Source organism: Hylobates moloch, unplaced genomic scaffold (genome assembly GCF_009828535.3).
Source record: "Hylobates moloch isolate HMO894 unplaced genomic scaffold, HMol_V3 SCAFFOLD_5, whole genome shotgun sequence".
Classification (NCBI taxonomy): domain Eukaryota; kingdom Metazoa; phylum Chordata; class Mammalia; order Primates; family Hylobatidae; genus Hylobates; species Hylobates moloch.
This window is the reverse complement of record NW_026652280.1, coordinates 115,047,009-115,064,778: the sequence shown is the minus strand read 5'-3', so window position 1 is coordinate 115,064,778 and position 17,770 is coordinate 115,047,009. Positions and strand designations below refer to the sequence as shown.

At 37.8% G+C, this 17,770-nt stretch overlaps 1 protein-coding gene and 2 non-coding genes across 3 annotated transcripts in view; 2 read left to right on the top strand and 1 right to left on the bottom strand.

Annotated features, from left to right (window-relative positions):
- CAPZA1 (capping actin protein of muscle Z-line subunit alpha 1) overlaps positions 1–17,770 on the top strand; it is a 47,193-nt gene that overhangs the window by 13,744 nt on the left and 15,679 nt on the right. Inside the window, exons 2-5 of the mRNA XM_032154998.2 lie at positions 9,128–9,191; positions 11,312–11,363; positions 15,481–15,544; positions 16,348–16,554. Of these exons, the coding sequence (XP_032010889.1) occupies positions 9,128–9,191; positions 11,312–11,363; positions 15,481–15,544; positions 16,348–16,554 (387 nt within the window). The remainder of the gene's footprint in view (positions 1–9,127; positions 9,192–11,311; positions 11,364–15,480; positions 15,545–16,347; positions 16,555–17,770) is intronic.
- Positions 1,165–1,229, bottom strand: LOC116470026 (U7 small nuclear RNA). The gene has a single exon (XR_004370381.1). It is a non-coding gene; the product is annotated as a U7 small nuclear RNA (small nuclear RNA).
- LOC116470086 (small nucleolar RNA U13) lies at positions 14,466–14,566 on the top strand. The gene has a single exon (XR_004248515.1). It is a non-coding gene; the product is annotated as a small nucleolar RNA U13 (small nucleolar RNA).

The window sequence follows — 17,770 nt, the reverse complement described above, 5'->3', positions numbered from 1 at the left end:
TGCACATACCTCTCTGACATACCAATTTCAGTTCCTTTGGCTATCTATCCAGAAGTGAATTTCTGAATCATGTGGTAATTTTAGTATATTGCAGAATTTCCATGCTATTAGTATTTTCCAAAATGGCTGTACTAATTTACATTCCCACCAACAGAAGGTTTCCTTTTTCTCCTTATCGTGGCCCAAGACTTGTTATCATTTGTCTTTTTGATAATAGCCATTCTGACAGGCATGAGGTGATATCTCATTGTGGTTTTAATTTTCATTTTCCTGATTAGAGATGTTGAACATTTTTTCATATATCTCTTGCCCATTTGTATCTCTTTGAGAAATGTCTGTTCAGACCATTTGCCCATTTTAAAATTGGGTTATTTGTTTTCTTGCTATTGAATTGTTTTGAGTTCCTTATGTATTTTCGGTATTAGCCCTTTATCAGATGTATAGTTTGCAAATATTTCCTCCCAGTCACTTAGTTGTATCCTCATACTGTTAATTTTCTCCTTTGCCATACGGAAGCCTTTTAGTTTGATGCAACATCTGAAATATCTTCAAATGGGAAAGACTCCGTTAGGAAATAGCATTGAATTCTGTGCAAGCAGAACTTACTAGGATAAGAATAACGTCCTGTATCTGTCTCTTTCAGGAAAAATAAATGCAACTATTTATTCTTGAATACTTTTGGAATGGGTTAGAGTAAAAATAAGTAAAATAAATATTTACAGAGGCACAGTTTACTACTATTATACTTTCTTTAAGTATACCCTATTTGGAAAACTTTAAAAACTTTGAAATATGTGTTATTACTTTAAAGGGAAATTGGAACAGACATTTTCATAAAGCTTTTTTGGTCAGTAAAAAGTTGCTACTGTTTGAGGTTATTGGTGGGGATTATTATGATGGTAATGATAGAGAATATAAAGTGGCTAGGACCCAAAGGATTTCTAGAAAAAGGATTATTTTCTTTGAAGTAGTAATTTGATAGTAATTTGAAGGGTTTGCTCAGTTTATAATTTAAAGTAACAGTTATCCTGCTGTGACCAGTTAAGATAACAGTAGCTGACATTTATTGAGCCTCTCCTGTTATATTTTAAGTATTCTGCTAAAGATTTGACCATGTATTATCTCATTTAATCTTCACAACAATTTTTTTAAATTTAATATTGGGTAGGTTGGTTTCTGGTGAAAACCAGAAAACCTGCTACAAAAATTCTAAAAGAGCTGTAACAATTCACAACAATTTTTAAGGAGTACATACTGTCCCACTTTAGGGAGAGGATGTGGTTCAAAGAGATTTTTAAGTGACTGAAATTCAAAACTGGGTCTGTCCAATCCAGAGCCTGTGTCTTTCCATTTTGCCATAGTACCTCATAATAATCTTTAAAACTGAGAACATTTCCTTCACATCTTTTTATTCAAAAGGGATTTTGTAAACATTTACTCATTGCCTGCTACATGTAATTTAATTTGCTAGACCCTGTAATGTATAGAAGAGGAAAGCAAGGCAGTTTCCCTCCCAAAAAACTTGAGTCTTTGGAGGCAGACTAGTATCTATAGAACTAATTATCAATAGCAGTTATATTTTAGATGCTACGATAAGCATTCAAATACACTTTGAACACTTTTTACGGTTGGGTTGGAAGAACCCAGGGAGACATGCTGGCAGAGATTTGGCTCCTAAAGTATACAAAACTGGGGTGGTATAAACTGACCAGGCCTTTGCTGATAAGTGGAATGTGGATATTTTCTAGCAAAAGAATTCTCCCTTTTCTGTCTAGAATTATCCACCGGTGCCCACAAAGAGTTGCAGTTGTTAAATATTTAACTTAAAGTTCTTTTGTATGTGTTTGTCAAGGATTTTTTTTTTTTTTTTTTTTTTTGTTAGACAGAGTAGCTGGGATTACAATGCCTAGCTAATTTTTGCATTTTTAGCAGAGACAGGGTTTCCCCCTGTTGGCCAGGCTGGTCTTAAACTCCTGACCTGCCTCGGCCTCCAAAAGTGCTGGGATTATAGGTGTGAGCCACCATGCCCAGCCCAAGGAAATAATTTTAAAAGCTAGTGATGGCTGGGCTTAGTGGCTCACGCCTGTAATCCCAGCACTTTGGGAGGCGGAGGCAGGCAGATCATGAGGTCAGGAGTTCGAGACCAGCTCGGTCAACATGGTGAAACCCTGTCTCTACTAAAAATGCAAAAATTAGCCAGGCGTGGTGGCAGGCGCCTGTAATCCCAGCTACTCAGGAGGCTGGGGCAGGAGAATAGCTTGAACCCGGGAGGCGGAGGTTGCAGTGAGCTGAGATTGCGCCACTGCACTCCAGCCTCGGTGACAGAGCAAGACTCTTTCTAGAAAAAAATAAAAAATAAAAGCTAGTTGTGAATAGGTGCAATGTTGATGAAATGTGTGGGGTCTGTTATTAAAAGATTATCTAATAAGCTAGTTTTATAAATTCCTTAGGACATTTTCTGAAGATTCTTGCTAAAATATGGTATATAAAAATCTAAGAAAATTAAGCCATTTCTAGGGAAAATGAAACTTAGGACTTTTCAGTGCGACTGATTTTTAAACTTTTAGTACAGATACTAGTAATGTGAAAATGAAATTTTGAATCTTGCAACGATTGGTTTATTTCCCCCTTTTAGAGGTAAGAGAATAAGACGAATGGGAAGAAATTGAAATTTAGGAAATCTTACCTTTTGTTGGTTATATATTTTAAATCCCCCCTTTTTAGGTTAGAAACAAAATATAATTAATTTTATGCTAGTAATTTTATTGTAATATTTAAATATGTGAAAGAGGGAATTATGTAAAAGCCTCGGATATTCTCCCTTTAAAATATTCGAAGAGTTACACCCTTTACTGTAGATACTATCTGACGAATACAGTGTGTAGTGAAACTATTACTTTATGAAATAGGGACAGTTTTTTAAAGGCTTTTTTTTAAGCAGCAGTTCAGTTTTTGTTCAACTAAAACCTTCATATTAGTGATTCTCAAGTTAGGGGAGCTGACATACCTCCCCTTTATGGGAGATAATTGCCTTCTTTCTTTCCCTCTCCCACCCTTGAGAATGATTGACTAAATCACTGTTAATGAAAATTTCATCCCTCATCTGTATTGTAGCAAAGATATTTTTTCAATCACTAACTGCTTAGTCATTTCCCTCTCCCCTTTTGCTCTATTAATTTCATCTTAGCTTTGACCCAGTTTTGAAGTTGGATAAAATGTTAACTTTTAAACTTATTATTTATCATTTTATCTATTCCTCTCAACTTTGTGACAACTGCATCTTTCACAAGCATAGCTTTGACTCAATTCTTGGTTAAAACAGTCCAAAAGGACAAAGCCAAATTCATGTGACACACTAAAGGTAATCCTCCAGACTTTTACTTCCTTTTAATACTGCATGATATAGTTGAATGTCCAAGTTACAATTCCACCTCCACCCATTTATTATAAGCATGCAATCTTAGACAAGGCAATTACACTCCCTGAACCTATTTCTTGATTTATAAATGGGGATAATAGTCTCTCCCCTGCCTTCCTTAACAAGCTGTTTTAAAGATCAATAAAAGAAACAGCTTATGTAAGAGTTTTATAAACAATAAAATAGTAGTCATTCATTCACATTCCTAGCATCTTCTAGGTCTCAGTCCTGGGTATACTGCACTGAACAAACATAACAAGTTCTTTTGTTCTATGTCAGGGGTTGACAAACTATGGCCAGTGGGCCAAATCCAGTCCACTATCTGTTTTTGTTTTGTTTTGTTTTGTTTTGTTTGTTGAGACAGGCTCTTGCTCTATTGCCCAGGCTGGAGTGCAGTGGCACAATCATAGCTCACTGCAGCCTTGACCCCCCAGGCTCAAGTGATCCTCCTGCCTCAACCTCCTGAGTAGCTTGGACTACAGGCATGTGCCACCATGCCCGGCTAAATTGTTTTGTTATTTTTAATAGAGATAAGATCTTACTATGTTGCCTAGGGTGGGTCTCGAATTCCTGAGCTCAAGCGATCCTCCAACTTTGGCCTCCTAAAGTGTTGGGATTACAGGTGTGAGCTGCTGTTTTGGGCCCACTGCTTGTTTTTATAGAATCTATAAACTAATGCTTTTAGAATGGTTGAAAACAAAAAAAGAATAATCATATTTCATGATGTGAAAATTACATGAAATACAAATTTCAGAGTACAAAATAAAGTTTTATTGGAACACAATCATGCTTAACAGTTGGGACAGAAACTGTGTGACTCCCAAAGCCCATCTGCCCTTTACATTAGCAGTTTATTGACTCTTGCCCTGTGATCTTGGACTTCTTTGGGGGATGTTGGACAGTAAACATGTAAGTATATGTTCAGTGGTGGCAAATTCCTTGAAGAAAAATAAAGCAGTAAAGGGGCTAGAATTGTGAAGGTTGGAAGGGTACAACAGCTAATTTATATATGGGAGTTAGGGAAGGGTAGTTTATTTGGCAGGTAACACTTGAACAGAGACTGAATAAAGATTGGAGTGAATCATCCAAGAGAGCATTTCTGGCCAAAGGAAGAAGAAATATGCCCTGAGGCATGAGTGTAGCTGTAAGTCTAGGAGCTAAGTGTTATGAGTGCAGGAATTAGGGAAGGAGGAGCCATGGAACAGACTTTACATTCATTTATTTATTTATTTATTTATTTTTTGAGACAGAGTCTCCTCTGTCACCAAGGCTGGAGTGCAGTGGCACCGTGTTGGCTCACTGCAACCTCCATCTCCTGGGTTCAAGCAGTTCTCCTGCCTCAGCCTCCCGAGTAGCTGGGATTACAGGTGCCCACCACTACGCCCGGCTAGTGTTTATATTTTTAGTAGAGACAGGGTTTCACCATGTTGGCCAGGCTGGTCTCAAACTCCTGACCTCAGGTGATCCACCCACCTCGGCCTTCCAAAGTGCTGGGATTACAGGTGTGAGCTACCTACCGCACGCAGCCCAGACTTCAGATTTTATAGTGAGTGTGTAAATATATCAGGCCGGGCACAGATTTTTCACAAATAGACCAAAAAAAAAAGGTTGATTATTAAAAGTAGGATTACTGGTTTTTTAAATAAGAGATTGATACCAACAGTTGAAAAGTACAGAAATATGATTAAGTGTACATGCCAAGGAAAATATAGATAGAAATCTATATTGTAACGGTTAGTCCTATGTAGCATAATTTTCATGAGTTGAGCAGGATTTCTTCCTGATTAGAATCTCTCTTTTTATTGTTTTTGCTCAGTTAATATATGGAGCCTTATGGAGCATTTCCTCTCCACCAGTTTTCATCCCAGAAAAAAGAATATACTATCTGTAATTACCCTGTCAAGGCAGGGTTCTAAAACTTTATGTACCTAAGAATATTCTAACATGTATTTTTGTGGCATGAATTCCTGATGCCTGTTTCCAGGTAGTCCACATACCAACTTTTTTTTTTTCCAAGTCTTAAAAAACTTGTAGGATTTGTAGCTAAAAGAAATTTTGCAGATCTTCTAATATGACTCTATGAGGAGTTGGATTATAATGAGAAAACTCAGGACCGAAAACAGTTAGTTATGTTTCTAGAATCACAAATCTAGTTAGCTAATGGACCAACAGAGACAGTTATTGGAACCCAAATTTTCCATTCTACCTTGCTCCATCAATCACTAGGCCTTTCTTGACTAACAGTTTCATCACAGAGCAGCTTTTCTTTGTCCTTTTCAGAATAAGAGTGAACTTACAGTAAGATTATTTGTATAAACCCAGGAATGCTAAAGTTGTAAAGTATTTCTGTTTTGTTTATTTTCTTTTTTGAGACAGAGTCTCACTCTGTCGCCCAAGCTGGAGTGCAATGGCGGGATCTCGGCTCACTGCGAGCTCCGCCTCCTGGGTTCAAGAGATTATCCTGCCTCAACCTCTCAAGTAGCTGGGATTACAGGTGTGTGCCAACATGCCCGGCTAAGTTTTGTATTTTTAGTAGAGACAGGGTTTCACCTTTTTGGCCAGGTTGGTGTCGAACTCCTGACCTCAAACGATCCACCTGCCTCAGCCTCCCAAAGTGCTGGGTTTACAGGCATGAACTACCACACCCAACCCAAATTTCTGTTTTTTTTTTCTAATTCTCTTCTCATTCCCAGTGTTTTTTTTTTTGTATTTTTTTTTCTTTTTTTTGAGACAGAGTCTCCCACAGTTGCCCAGGTTGGAGTGCAATGGTGCAATCTTGGTTCACTGCAACCTCCACCTTCTGGGTTGAGGTGATTCTCCTGCCTCAGCTTCCCAAGTAGCTGGGATTACAGGCACCCACCACCACACCCAGCTAATTCTTGTATTTTTGGTAGAGATGGGGTTTCGCCATGTTGGCCAGACTGGTCTTGAACTCCTGACCTCAAGTGATCCGCCCACCTCAGCCTCCCAAAGTGCTAGGATTACAGTCGTGAGCCACCACACCTGGCCCCAGCTTTATTTTCAAGAGACTCTTGAAAGTATTTTTTTTTTCTGCTGAAGAATAGTTTGAATTTGATGGGGTCATCAATAAACTTAAAATTGTTTGAAGGAAATAAAGAAGTCAACAGAGGATATCTATCTAGAAATAAGGCTCAGTTTATTGTTAGATATACCATGTTCTTTGCCCTACCTTAGGGAGTTGAATCATCTTCATACTCATTATTACATCAAATATTAGGGAATTTTCATCCTTTCTCTTGTAGTATGTTAGAACTATACTGAGAGACCCATTTGTGGTGAGTCCTATTTCTTATCATTACTAGCATTATTACTATGTATAGATACTGCCAAATATGTATATATTGGTATTGCCAAATGCCAAATAGATAGGAGCCATTCTGGAGGATCTTACTTCAGTTTAAGAATCCAGAAGGAAAGGATCCAGAACAGTCTTAGAGTAGATTAACTGGAGAATTGCTCTCTGGCTAGTTGGACCACTTAGCTCCTCTCTTCTCTCCTCTTTGGGCTAAGCTGAAGACAAAAACAGCCTTTGTCCTCAGAATATAGCACTGAGTATGAGCACTGGGACCATAGATGCAGAGTGGTGTCCCACATACCCTATGGACTTTAGGCTCACTCAGAGGATAAACTGCTCACATACCCTGATGAGCAGAAGCAAATCTACTCTTTCCCTCCCCTATAGTCACTAGAGACAAGCTACCAGCAAACACTAGGCAAACTAAATTAAAGTCAGAGTACCATTTATGGAAAACCAATACCATGAAAGGGAAGAATCAAATTCAATGAGGAGAGGATCTAAATTTTTAGGAAACAATCAATAGAACAAGACTTTAAAATGGGTAGTTATACTGGGCACAGTGGCTCACACCTGTAATCTCAATGCTTTGGGAGGCTGAGGTGGGAGGATCACTTGAGGCCAGGAGTTTGAGACCAGCCTGGGCAACATAGTGAGACCCTCTCTCTGCAGAAAATTAAAATTTTTTAAAAATTAGCCAGGCATGGTGAGGCACACCTGTAGTCTTAGCTACTTGAGAGCTTGAGGCAGGAGGATCACTTGAGCCCAGGAGTTCGAGGTTACAGTGAACTATGATCACACTGCTGCACTCTAGCCTGAGCAACCAAGTGAGACCCTGTCTCTGAGAAAAAACTACAAAAATTAAATAAGTAGTTAATGTCCTCATAGAGATGATTGTATACACACTAAAAGAAATTGCTTTGCTCTACATACTTGCCAGTGCAAAAAAAAAAGACAAAAGGAATTACCAAAAATCTTGGAAATTAAAAATTGAACAGTCAAAATAATTGTTATGCTGGGCTTGGTGACGAGTGCCTGTAGTCCCAGCTACTCAGGAGGCTGATGCAGAAAGATTCCTGAGGTCGGGAGTTGGAGGCTACAGTAAGCTATGATCACACCACTGTACTCCAGCCTGGGCAACATAGCGAGACCCTGTCTCTTAAAAAAAAATGGAGCAGGAAAATGGGCACAGATGAAGAGCATATTAATGGATTGGAGTTGATCATTTTCCCCAGACAAAGCATAAAATGACAAAAAGGATAAAATATAGAGGAAAACAATGAGATAAGCGGATTAGAACCTAACATTTTACCATGCATTTATAATAGTATATCCAGAAAGGGAGAATGGCAACAGGGGGCAGAGGACAGAGGCTAGGTTGAATAACAGAAGAAATATTTTCCATGGCATTCCTTATGCTCTCTAATACAGTGGTGAATAGTAGAGGTGATAGGAGTCATCTTTGCCTTGTATTTAAAGTTGATGACTTAGGGCAGGCACGGTGGCTCACACCTATAATCCCAACACTTTGGGAGGCCAAGGTCAGAGGATCACTTGAACCTAGGAGTTTGAGACCAGCCTGGGCATGGTGAGACCTGTCTCTACAAAAGTAAAAATTACAAAATTAGGTGTGGTGGCACATGCCTGTGGCCCCAGCTACTCAGGAGGCTGCAGCAGGAAGATCACTTGAGCCCAGGAGGTTGAGGCTGTAGTAAGCCTTGATCATGCCACTGCGCTCCAGCCTGGACAACAGCCAAGATCCTATCTCAAAATAAATTAATTAATAAAGTTAGTGACATTGCTTATGTTTCATTATTAAGGTTGTTGTAGAATTTTGGTAGGTAGCCCTTTTTTAAGGTAAAGGCGTTTATTTTATATCTACTAAAAACGAATAGTTTTGGTTTTTTATGATATTGGAGTAGGTGTTAATTTTTTTTTTTTTCCAGCATGAGTTGAGATGATCACATGGTTTTGGTCTTTTAATTTGTAAGTTACAGTAACTTATTATATTGAACCATCCTTGTATTGGGAGAATTGGTATAGTATTTAATTTGCTAATATTTTATTTAGTTTTGCTTAAATGTTCATAATCAAGATCATAGCTTTCTCTTTTTGTGAATGTAATGTATTTGGTCAAAAACTATTATCCTGTTTTTGAAAGACAAATTCAGATTTGTCCAAACACATATATTCCCAAATCAGAATGTACCTATATTGATAGTAACAGCTTTGGGGTGCTTTATGAAAAGAAAATTTGAAGGCTCCTAAACAGTAAATGTTTAAACAGGACATTTTTTTCAAGGGATGTGATGAAAATTTTGTAATTTGTTAATTATTTCTCCTTTTATATGTTACTCTTCATAATTCTAAGTGAAAATTTCGTTTCTCTTTAGGTACGCATAGCTGCTAAATTCATCACTCATGCACCCCCAGGGGAATTTAATGAAGTATTCAATGGTGAGTAAAGATTAGTATTTTAATCCCTCCTTAATTACCATTATTTATTAAGTACTTGCTATCTGTTTTAATTCTTATGACTTGTTGTAGCTGTAGCTAAGTAAATCAAGATTCAAAGAAATTAAAATAACTTGTCCAAGGTCCCCCAGTTAGTAAATGTCAAAGCAAGAATTCAAACCCAGGTCTGAGTGAAAATAAAGCTCCTAACCCATAAATTAGGATGCCTATCTCATGTGAGAAAAGATTTAAGGCAGATTAGTATCAATAAATGTAGCAACAATATTAAATTATTTTCATAGTTTTATTTTTATCATTATAGATCATAGCTTAATTTTCTTCATTGCTTTCACTTAGGAAGTCACATGATATGGAACACTTTTTTGGGCCAGTGGGGCTGAACTGACTATATCTGGGGAGCTTATTAAATATGCAGATTCAGCTTTATCTTCCCCTTAAGATTCACATTCATTAGATATGAGGTGGAACTGGTTAATCTATTTCATCAAGTTCTTTACCAGGTGATTCTGAATTGCAGCAGGTTGGGGAACCACAATTAAATACATTTACAACTTTCCATACTATCTGCTGTCTTAATACATTTTACAAGATGGAAAATGTGATGGAGCATCATAAACTTCATGGTGAAATAAATAATCATAATCCCATTTTAAGTTATTAAGTTTGTCTTAAAGATGCCTTAAGTAAAATAATAATTGTTGTGCATCTTGGTTCAGTTTAGCAAACATTTATTTTGAGATTCTAATTTTATATTAGAAAGTTAGCTACTCGAGAGGAACTGTATGATATTCCTCTGTACCTGGCCCAGATGGTAGAACAGTCAGTAATAATCTTTATTGCTAAAATTAGGAAAAGTAACTAGGAGAAACATAAACATTTGCTTCAGGGAGTATAAGATACAATAGAAGTAAATCAAGATATTTTTTATAAAATTGTTTGTGGATTTTGAGCACCAACAGCAAAGGAAACAAATGCAGCCTTTTTCTAGTCTTTTACATTGACTAAATGTTTAAATTCTTAGTAACATTTTTAATAATTTTTTTTTTTTTTTTTTGATGGAGTCTTGCTTTGTCGCCAGTCTGGAGTGCAGTGGTGTGATCTTGGCTCACTGGAACCCCTGCCTCCCGAGTAGCTGGGACTACAGGTGCTTGCCACCACACTTTGCTAATTTTTTGTATTTTTAGAAGAGATGGGGTTTCACTATGTTGGCCAGGATGGTCTCGATCTCTTGACCTCGTGATCCGCCCGCCTCAGCTTCCCAAAGTGCCGGGATTACAGGCGTGAGCCACCACACCTGGCCAAAATTTTCAATTTTCAGTAGAAAATTCTTCTTGAACTTTAGCTCAGATAAATTCTTAACTAACAAGCCAGGCGTGGTGGCTCACACCTGGAATTCCAACGCTTTGGGAGGCCAAGGTGAGCAGATCGCCCTAAGTCAGGAGTTCGAGACCAGCCTGACCAACATGGTGAAACCCCGTCTTGACTAAAAATACAAAAATTAGCCAAGCATGGTGGCAGGCGCCTGTAATCCCAGCTACTCGGGAGGCTGAGGCAGGAGAATCTCTTGAACTGGGGAGGCAGATGTTGAAATGAGCTGAGATTGCACCATTGCACTCCAGCCTAGGCGACAGGAGTGAGACTTTGTCTCAAAAAAAAAAAAAAAGTGACTAGACTTCTGACACACAGCTTTTTAAAAAGGTTGTAGACCCCACATTAGATTCTCCAAGGTTAAGAATTTCACTGTCACTGACTGAGTTGTGCCCAGCTTTCTTGATATGATGTTGCAGAAGCGCCTGCAATTCTTAATCTATGCTCATATTAAAGGATTCATTTAAATACAGAATTAACACTCTTTAACTGTAGCTTTCTATAAACCATGTTTTTCATTTGTTATGAAGTCCTTGAGACTATATAGCACACATCATTGTACACAAATCTGTGAACATTAGGATCTTTTTATTTGCATGTTTAGAATTTCTACTCATATAGTACACCTGAAGACTAATCTTACAAAGCCTGAATTTTAAAACTTCAATCTAGAAATCTGCTAAAATTTCTCAAATTTATCCTCCACTGAACATTGTAACATTTTTCCTCCTCAGACGTTCGGCTACTACTTAATAATGACAATCTCCTCAGGGAAGGGGCAGCACAGTAAGTATCTTTCCAAATCCACTTAGAATGTTATTCTAACATTGGTTAAACTGTGTTGACAGTAAACTAGCACCCTGAAAACAAAGTTTAAAATACTCCAAAGTAAAGCAGTTGGTTTTAGCAATTTTCGTTGTTTTTTTTAATTGGAGAAAACATGTTCCCCCAATTGTTATTTACTTCCTCAAAGCTTATTATAATATATGAACTAGTTTTTATTTCTGCCCACATTTGCCCCATTAAAGCAGAGTTTAATGTTAGCTGTTGGGTTTTCCTTTATAGTTGTTCTAGTTCATGTTGAATTTTTTTAAACAGCTAGCTATACATAGGAGTGATCTGCCAGTGAGGAATGATAATGTTTAAGAATAGCAAATATTAATAAAGTGCCTTAATAGTTGGAATTAACCATAGGATAAAAGCATGATTAGGTTACCTGGTCATTGACTCCTTACCACTCTGAAGCTAATTAATCTTTCTAAAATATTTTCATTGTGTCCTTGCTTTCAAAAATATTACGGTGGTGCCTCTTTTTTTTGATATCTTCTATAATAAAATCTAAACTTGCTGTAGCTTTCAAGGCTCCCTGTTGTCTGGCTTTATCACTACTCTACTTTTCAACACAAAGTTCTGTTTCAGTTGCTGTCTACCCAACTGGCTCAGAGTTCCTTTGTAAAGAGTTGGATAATGGCTAGAGTGGGTAGGGATGGGGAGACAGGACAAGGACATGTTGATGCAGAGCAACAAATAATTATCATAAAGTCATTAGGTATGATATATAATTGGTTTAGATTTTAGCCATAGAAAATAGTTGTAAGAGCTGCTGCCTGAGAAACAATAATCTGCCCTGTCCATGCTGCTTTTTTGGAACTCATTTTGGGACTAGATTCTGCAAACGTAGAATTTGCACAGCTTTACTGTAATTGTCATCGTGAATGATACCCTAATTATACATTGATTTAAGGAAGCTAGGCTCACATCAGAGATATACTCTAATGATGGTTTCTCTTAGATTCATGGAATCTGCCATACAAAAGGGCATTCATGATTTGCTAGTTTAACTCCTGTCTACTTTCTTTCACTGAAAGAATCTCATCAGCATCTGTCAATAGACAGTTATCTAATCTGAATGCTTCTAATAATAAGGAATTCACAATCTCACAAGGCAAGTTCTTCAATTTGCCTGCCATATTGGTCCCAGTTTTATCCTTGAGAACTACCCACAATAAATATGCTCTGTACATCACTTGATAAGCTGAAAGGGGTGGATGTTGAATATCACCCAAGTGTGATTGCAACCTAAAGCCTGTTATCCTATTTCCAATTAGAACCAAAGAGAAGTTGGTATGTAGCTTCTCAGCCTTTTGGCTAAGATTAAGAGAAGTTAGTATGTAGTTCAAATACTTCATTTTCTTTAATTGCACTGACACTAAAGCTTTGTATTTATAAATATTCTGGTTCTTATAGACTATAGGTTCTTGGGGAACCCTCTTGTTAAGAGAATTTTCCTGGACCCAAATATTTGATTTTCCATAGAGAAGAAAAATTCAGTTTTATTTCTGTATTAAAGCAGTTCAGTCCCTTGGCCATAGTCCTCATAGTAACTGCTCAATTAATGTTTTCATAATCATTATCATAATTACTGCCTTCAGTCTATATAAAATGAAGGTCTTGAAGTAGCTAAGATTTACCATCTTTCCTGGATTTCCACCTGTTTCTGGCTACCAGAACCATCCCCAGATAATTCCAGCGCTTCTGGAATAAATAGGGTGTTGTAAGTTATGTTAAAGAGTGAATTTCATTCTGACAGAGATAGGAAGTAAGATTGTTTTGAGTAGAGAATAACATAATGAGAATTATATTTTAGAATAATCACTAGCTCGTGTGTAGAGGGGCAAAAGCTGAGGTAAGATGAGTAATTGCAAGACTATTAGAGTAGTTCAGGGATAGATGCTAGTGGTTGGACTAGAGTGGTAGCAGTGGGGGTGGTGGGAAGGAATCAGATTCTGAATATGTACTTAAGTAGAGCCTACAAGATTTACTGACGGACTGGATGTGAAGTGTGAGAGAGAAGAATCAAAGATCACCCCAAGTTTTTGGCTTAGGCAGCTGGTAAAATGGAGATGCTGTTTACTTGAGATGGAATTAAAGGTAAGGACATTTTGGTGTTGGTGTTTGTAATCTATAGTCTTAGGACATATACTAAAATAAAATATCTACTTCCTACTCGTTTTTTTTAAACTAACATTTATTCTACTTTTTATGAATAATTTGTATGCTTTCTGAAGAGCCAATGTGTTTGGGATTAATTTTGCTACATGGGGATGTGGTGTTTTAAGGAGTAAAACACAGTAATAACTTTTGGCTGGGTGTGGTGGCTCACACCTGTAATCCCAGCACTTTGGGAGGCCAAAGTGGGTGGATCACCTGAGGTCAGGAGTTCGAGACCAGCCTGGCCAACATGATGAGACCTCCCCATCTCTAAAGAAAATACAAAAATTAGCTGGGTGTGGTGGTGTGCGTCTGTAATCCCAGTTACTTGGGAGGCTGAGGCAGGAGAATCATTTGAATCCGGAAGGCAGAGGTGGCAGTGAGCCAAGATTGTACCACAGCACTCTAGCCTGGGCAACAGAGTGAGACGGCATCACCCCCACCCCCCAAAAAAATGAACAGTAATAACTTTTAACAAAATAAGATTGAAAATTAGCTTTAGAGGCTGGGCACGGTGGCTCACGCCTGTAATCCCAGCACTTTGGGAGGCTGAGGCGGGTGGATCACCTGAGGTTGGAAGTTCGAGACCAGCCTGACCAACATGGAGAAACCCGGTCTCTACTAAATATACAGAAATTAGCTGGGCGTGGTGGCACATGCCTGTAATCCCAGCTACTCGGGAGGCTGAGGCAGGAGAATCACTTGAACCCAGGAAGTGGAGGTTGCGGTGAGCCAAGATCACACCATTGCCCTCCAGCCTGGGCAACAAGAGCTAAACTCAATCTCAAAAAAAAAAAAAAAAGCTTTAAATATTTGAAGAAGTTTAAATGTTTGTTACTTTGCCTTATCTTGAAAAGCCTAGGGAAGGTTTAACACTGCTTGAAACTAGTGGTCTCAATCCTTTTGTAGTTCGTAAGTGTGATGATTGAGTTTTCACATGCATGTGTGAGATGTGCCTCCCTCAAACCTTGTTATGTTGGCACATTACCTGTCTGACATGGGGAAAAAAAAAAAACTAGCAGTCTATTTTAATAGGTTAAAATTGGGAATTCTGTGAGAAGACTGATACTTTTCAAGAATATAAGTGTAGCTCTTATTTCCGTCTTTCTTTTATCTTGTCTTTTGCTTTAGCTTTGTAAAATGTATAGAGAGCCATTAAAAATGCAGAATTTCAAAAATCAAGCTTGGGACAAATAAACAGTAATATTAGGCATGTACTTTGATTATTTATGCATTCCTCTTTTAAAAATAACTACTCTGTGCCTGAGGCTCTACTTTTGTACTTGACTCATGCTCAACTCTCACTTCACCTTCTTCCCATGTCAGATGACTTCTGACATTTAATTATAGTTTCTCGTGACTTTGAGAGCCAAGAAAAAAAATCATTTCCAAAATAGTGTATCAATGGAAGATTCTTTTGAATTACTGAAAGCTTCTGCCCAAATGATTAAAATTGTTGGCAGTTCACAATAATCAGATTGCTTCGAACTTTGGAATTAGCCGAGTGTGGTGGTGCACACCTGTAGCCCCAGCTACTCAGGAAACAGATGGGAAGATCTCTTGAGCCCAGGAGTTTGAGGCCAGCCTGGCAACATAGTGAGACTCTATCTCAAAACAAACCAACTTTGGAATTGCCTAAGTAGAAGATCTTTTGGAGCTCAGGAGCAGAGAGGAAAAGGTAATTTCAGAGTTTAAGAAGCTTCCAAGATCTCCGTGGAGAGGAGTCCCTTCAGAAAGCTGGAAGGCATTATGTTAACACTGGATGTCTGGGGAGAAAGGGGAAAAGTACTGGGTACTATTTTCACATTTCCTTTCACTATTCTGTGAACCACCTTTTGTGTTTATTTACACATAATTCTTTTCTCTCTCCCTCTTTTTTAAAAAAAAAAAAAAAAACTTTTTAAAAAAACAGTGCATTTGCCCAGTATAACATGGATCAGTTCACGCCTGTGAAGATAGAAGGATATGAAGATCAGGTAATAATTGCTTTTTAGACAGGCTATGCCTGGCAGATAGTAGAGATCCTATTAATAGAAACCAAAGCAGATGTCTGAACCAGGTGCTGAATAAATTTGTCTTAGTTTTTATAGTTTTTGTATGTACTCTACATGTTAGGATATTCTTCCTCTTTCTGATAACACTAGCAGTTTCTTTGACAAGAAAGGAGAGCAGCCTCTTAACAAGAACAGTGAAAATGGAAGTATTTAAGTCTTACAGGTTTTCCAGCTGTCTTTAATTCTCCTTGATAAGAGTAACAATAAACATTATATTTAATGGAAAAACAGAGGCATTCCTCCTGAAATTTAGACTACTTATTTATTTAGGATTTTGGTGGTTGGGAAATGGGATGAGAAAACAGTTCACTTTGTGTATTTTTTCATTTTTGAACCATGTGAATGTATTACCTATTTTAAATGCTAAGTGTAATGGTCCTAAAGTTTCATAATGACTCTGGAAAAATATGTGAAAAAACACAAAAGTGTACATGAAAGTTATTACAGCTATGTATAAAGTACATATATAGCTATGTATAAGTATATATTAGAAACCAAGAAATGAATATTATTAGTATGGGGGATATTTTGTAGTTTAAAGTTGACTTATTCATAAATACAATATTCTTAATAATATGGGACTTGGTTGAAAAATTAATATGAAAGAGAAATCTGACTAAATGAAAAGTTAACTGCCTCGGAATTTTTATTGATGTGTTTCATAAAAGGCAGTAAGAATTGTCCTTTTTACAGAGTTACTCATATGTTTAATGATTCTTTGAAAGGTCTTAATTACAGAGCACGGTGACCTGGGTAATAGCAGATTTTTAGATCCAAGAAACAAAATTTCCTTTAAATTTGACCACTTACGGAAAGAAGCAAGTGACCCCCAGCCAGAAGAAGTAGATGGAGGTCTGAAGTCTTGGAGAGAATCCTGTGACAGTGCTTTAAGAGCCTATGTGAAAGACCATTATTCCAACGGCTTCTGTACTGTTAAGTATCTGACTGCTTCGTTATCAGAGAGTGTTTTCTTATATTTACCTTATCCTTTGGAGGCTTTGGCCTACCAAACATCCCTTCTTTCTTCTTAGCCATGCTCTCTTCTCCTCTGCATTTTATTCCCTAAATCATTTTGGAAAGGGGTATAAATAAATGGAAACTTTTATATGGAAAATTTCTTTTTAAAATCCCAATGCACAAAAAATTTAGATATCAGCGTATTCTGTTTTCACATTTGACTTATGAGAAATGCCTTACACCCATCAGAAAAAGGTCTTTGGTTTTTCTTTTTTTCTTTCTTTTTTTAAATTAACCTTTTAAATTAATTTTTTTCTTGTTTGTATTTTTACCCAGATCTAAAAGGTCTTTGGTTTGGACGTGGAGAAAAAATGGTATACTAAGCTTGTTGAGAGAGCTATTGCTCATATTTATGGCTTTTTGATATAGGCATTTCTACACAAACTACTTCTACATAGTTTAGATGTTTATATTAGGTAATCAAAACTACTAGAACTAAACAATTGGCTGGGCATGGTGGCTCATGCCTGTAATCCCAGCACTTTGGGAGGCCAAGGTGGGCAGATCACTTGAGGCCAGGAGTTCGAGACCAGCCTGGCCAACATGGTGAAACCTTTACTTAAAAAATACAAAAAGTAGCTGGATGTGGTGGTGCACACCTATAGTCTCAGCCACTCAGGAGGCTGAGGCACAAGAATCACTTGAACCAGGGAGGTGGAGGTTGCAGTGAGCTGAGACCACGCCACTGCACTCCAGCCTGGGCAACAGAGTGAGACTCTGTCTCAGAAAAACAAAAAACAAAAAAAACCAAATGATTTTTTTAAAATCAGGAGTGATTTTCTTTTCTTTTCTTTTCTTTCTTTTTTTTTTTTTTGTTGTTGTTTTGTTTTTTGAGACAAAGTCTCACTCTGTCGCCCAGGCTAGAATGCAGGGGCACCATGTCGGCTCACTGTAACCTCCATCTCCTGGGTTCAAGCAATTCTCCTGCCTCAGCTTCCTGAGTAGCTGGGATTACGGGTGCCCACCACCACACCTGGCTAATTTTTATATTTTTAGTAGAGACGGGGCTTCACCATGTTGGCCAGGCTGGTCTCGAACTCCTGACATCAGGTGATTCAGCTGTCTCGGCCTCCCAAAGTGCTGGGGTTACAGGCGTGAGCCGCTGTGCCTGGCCGAATTTTCTTTTACTAC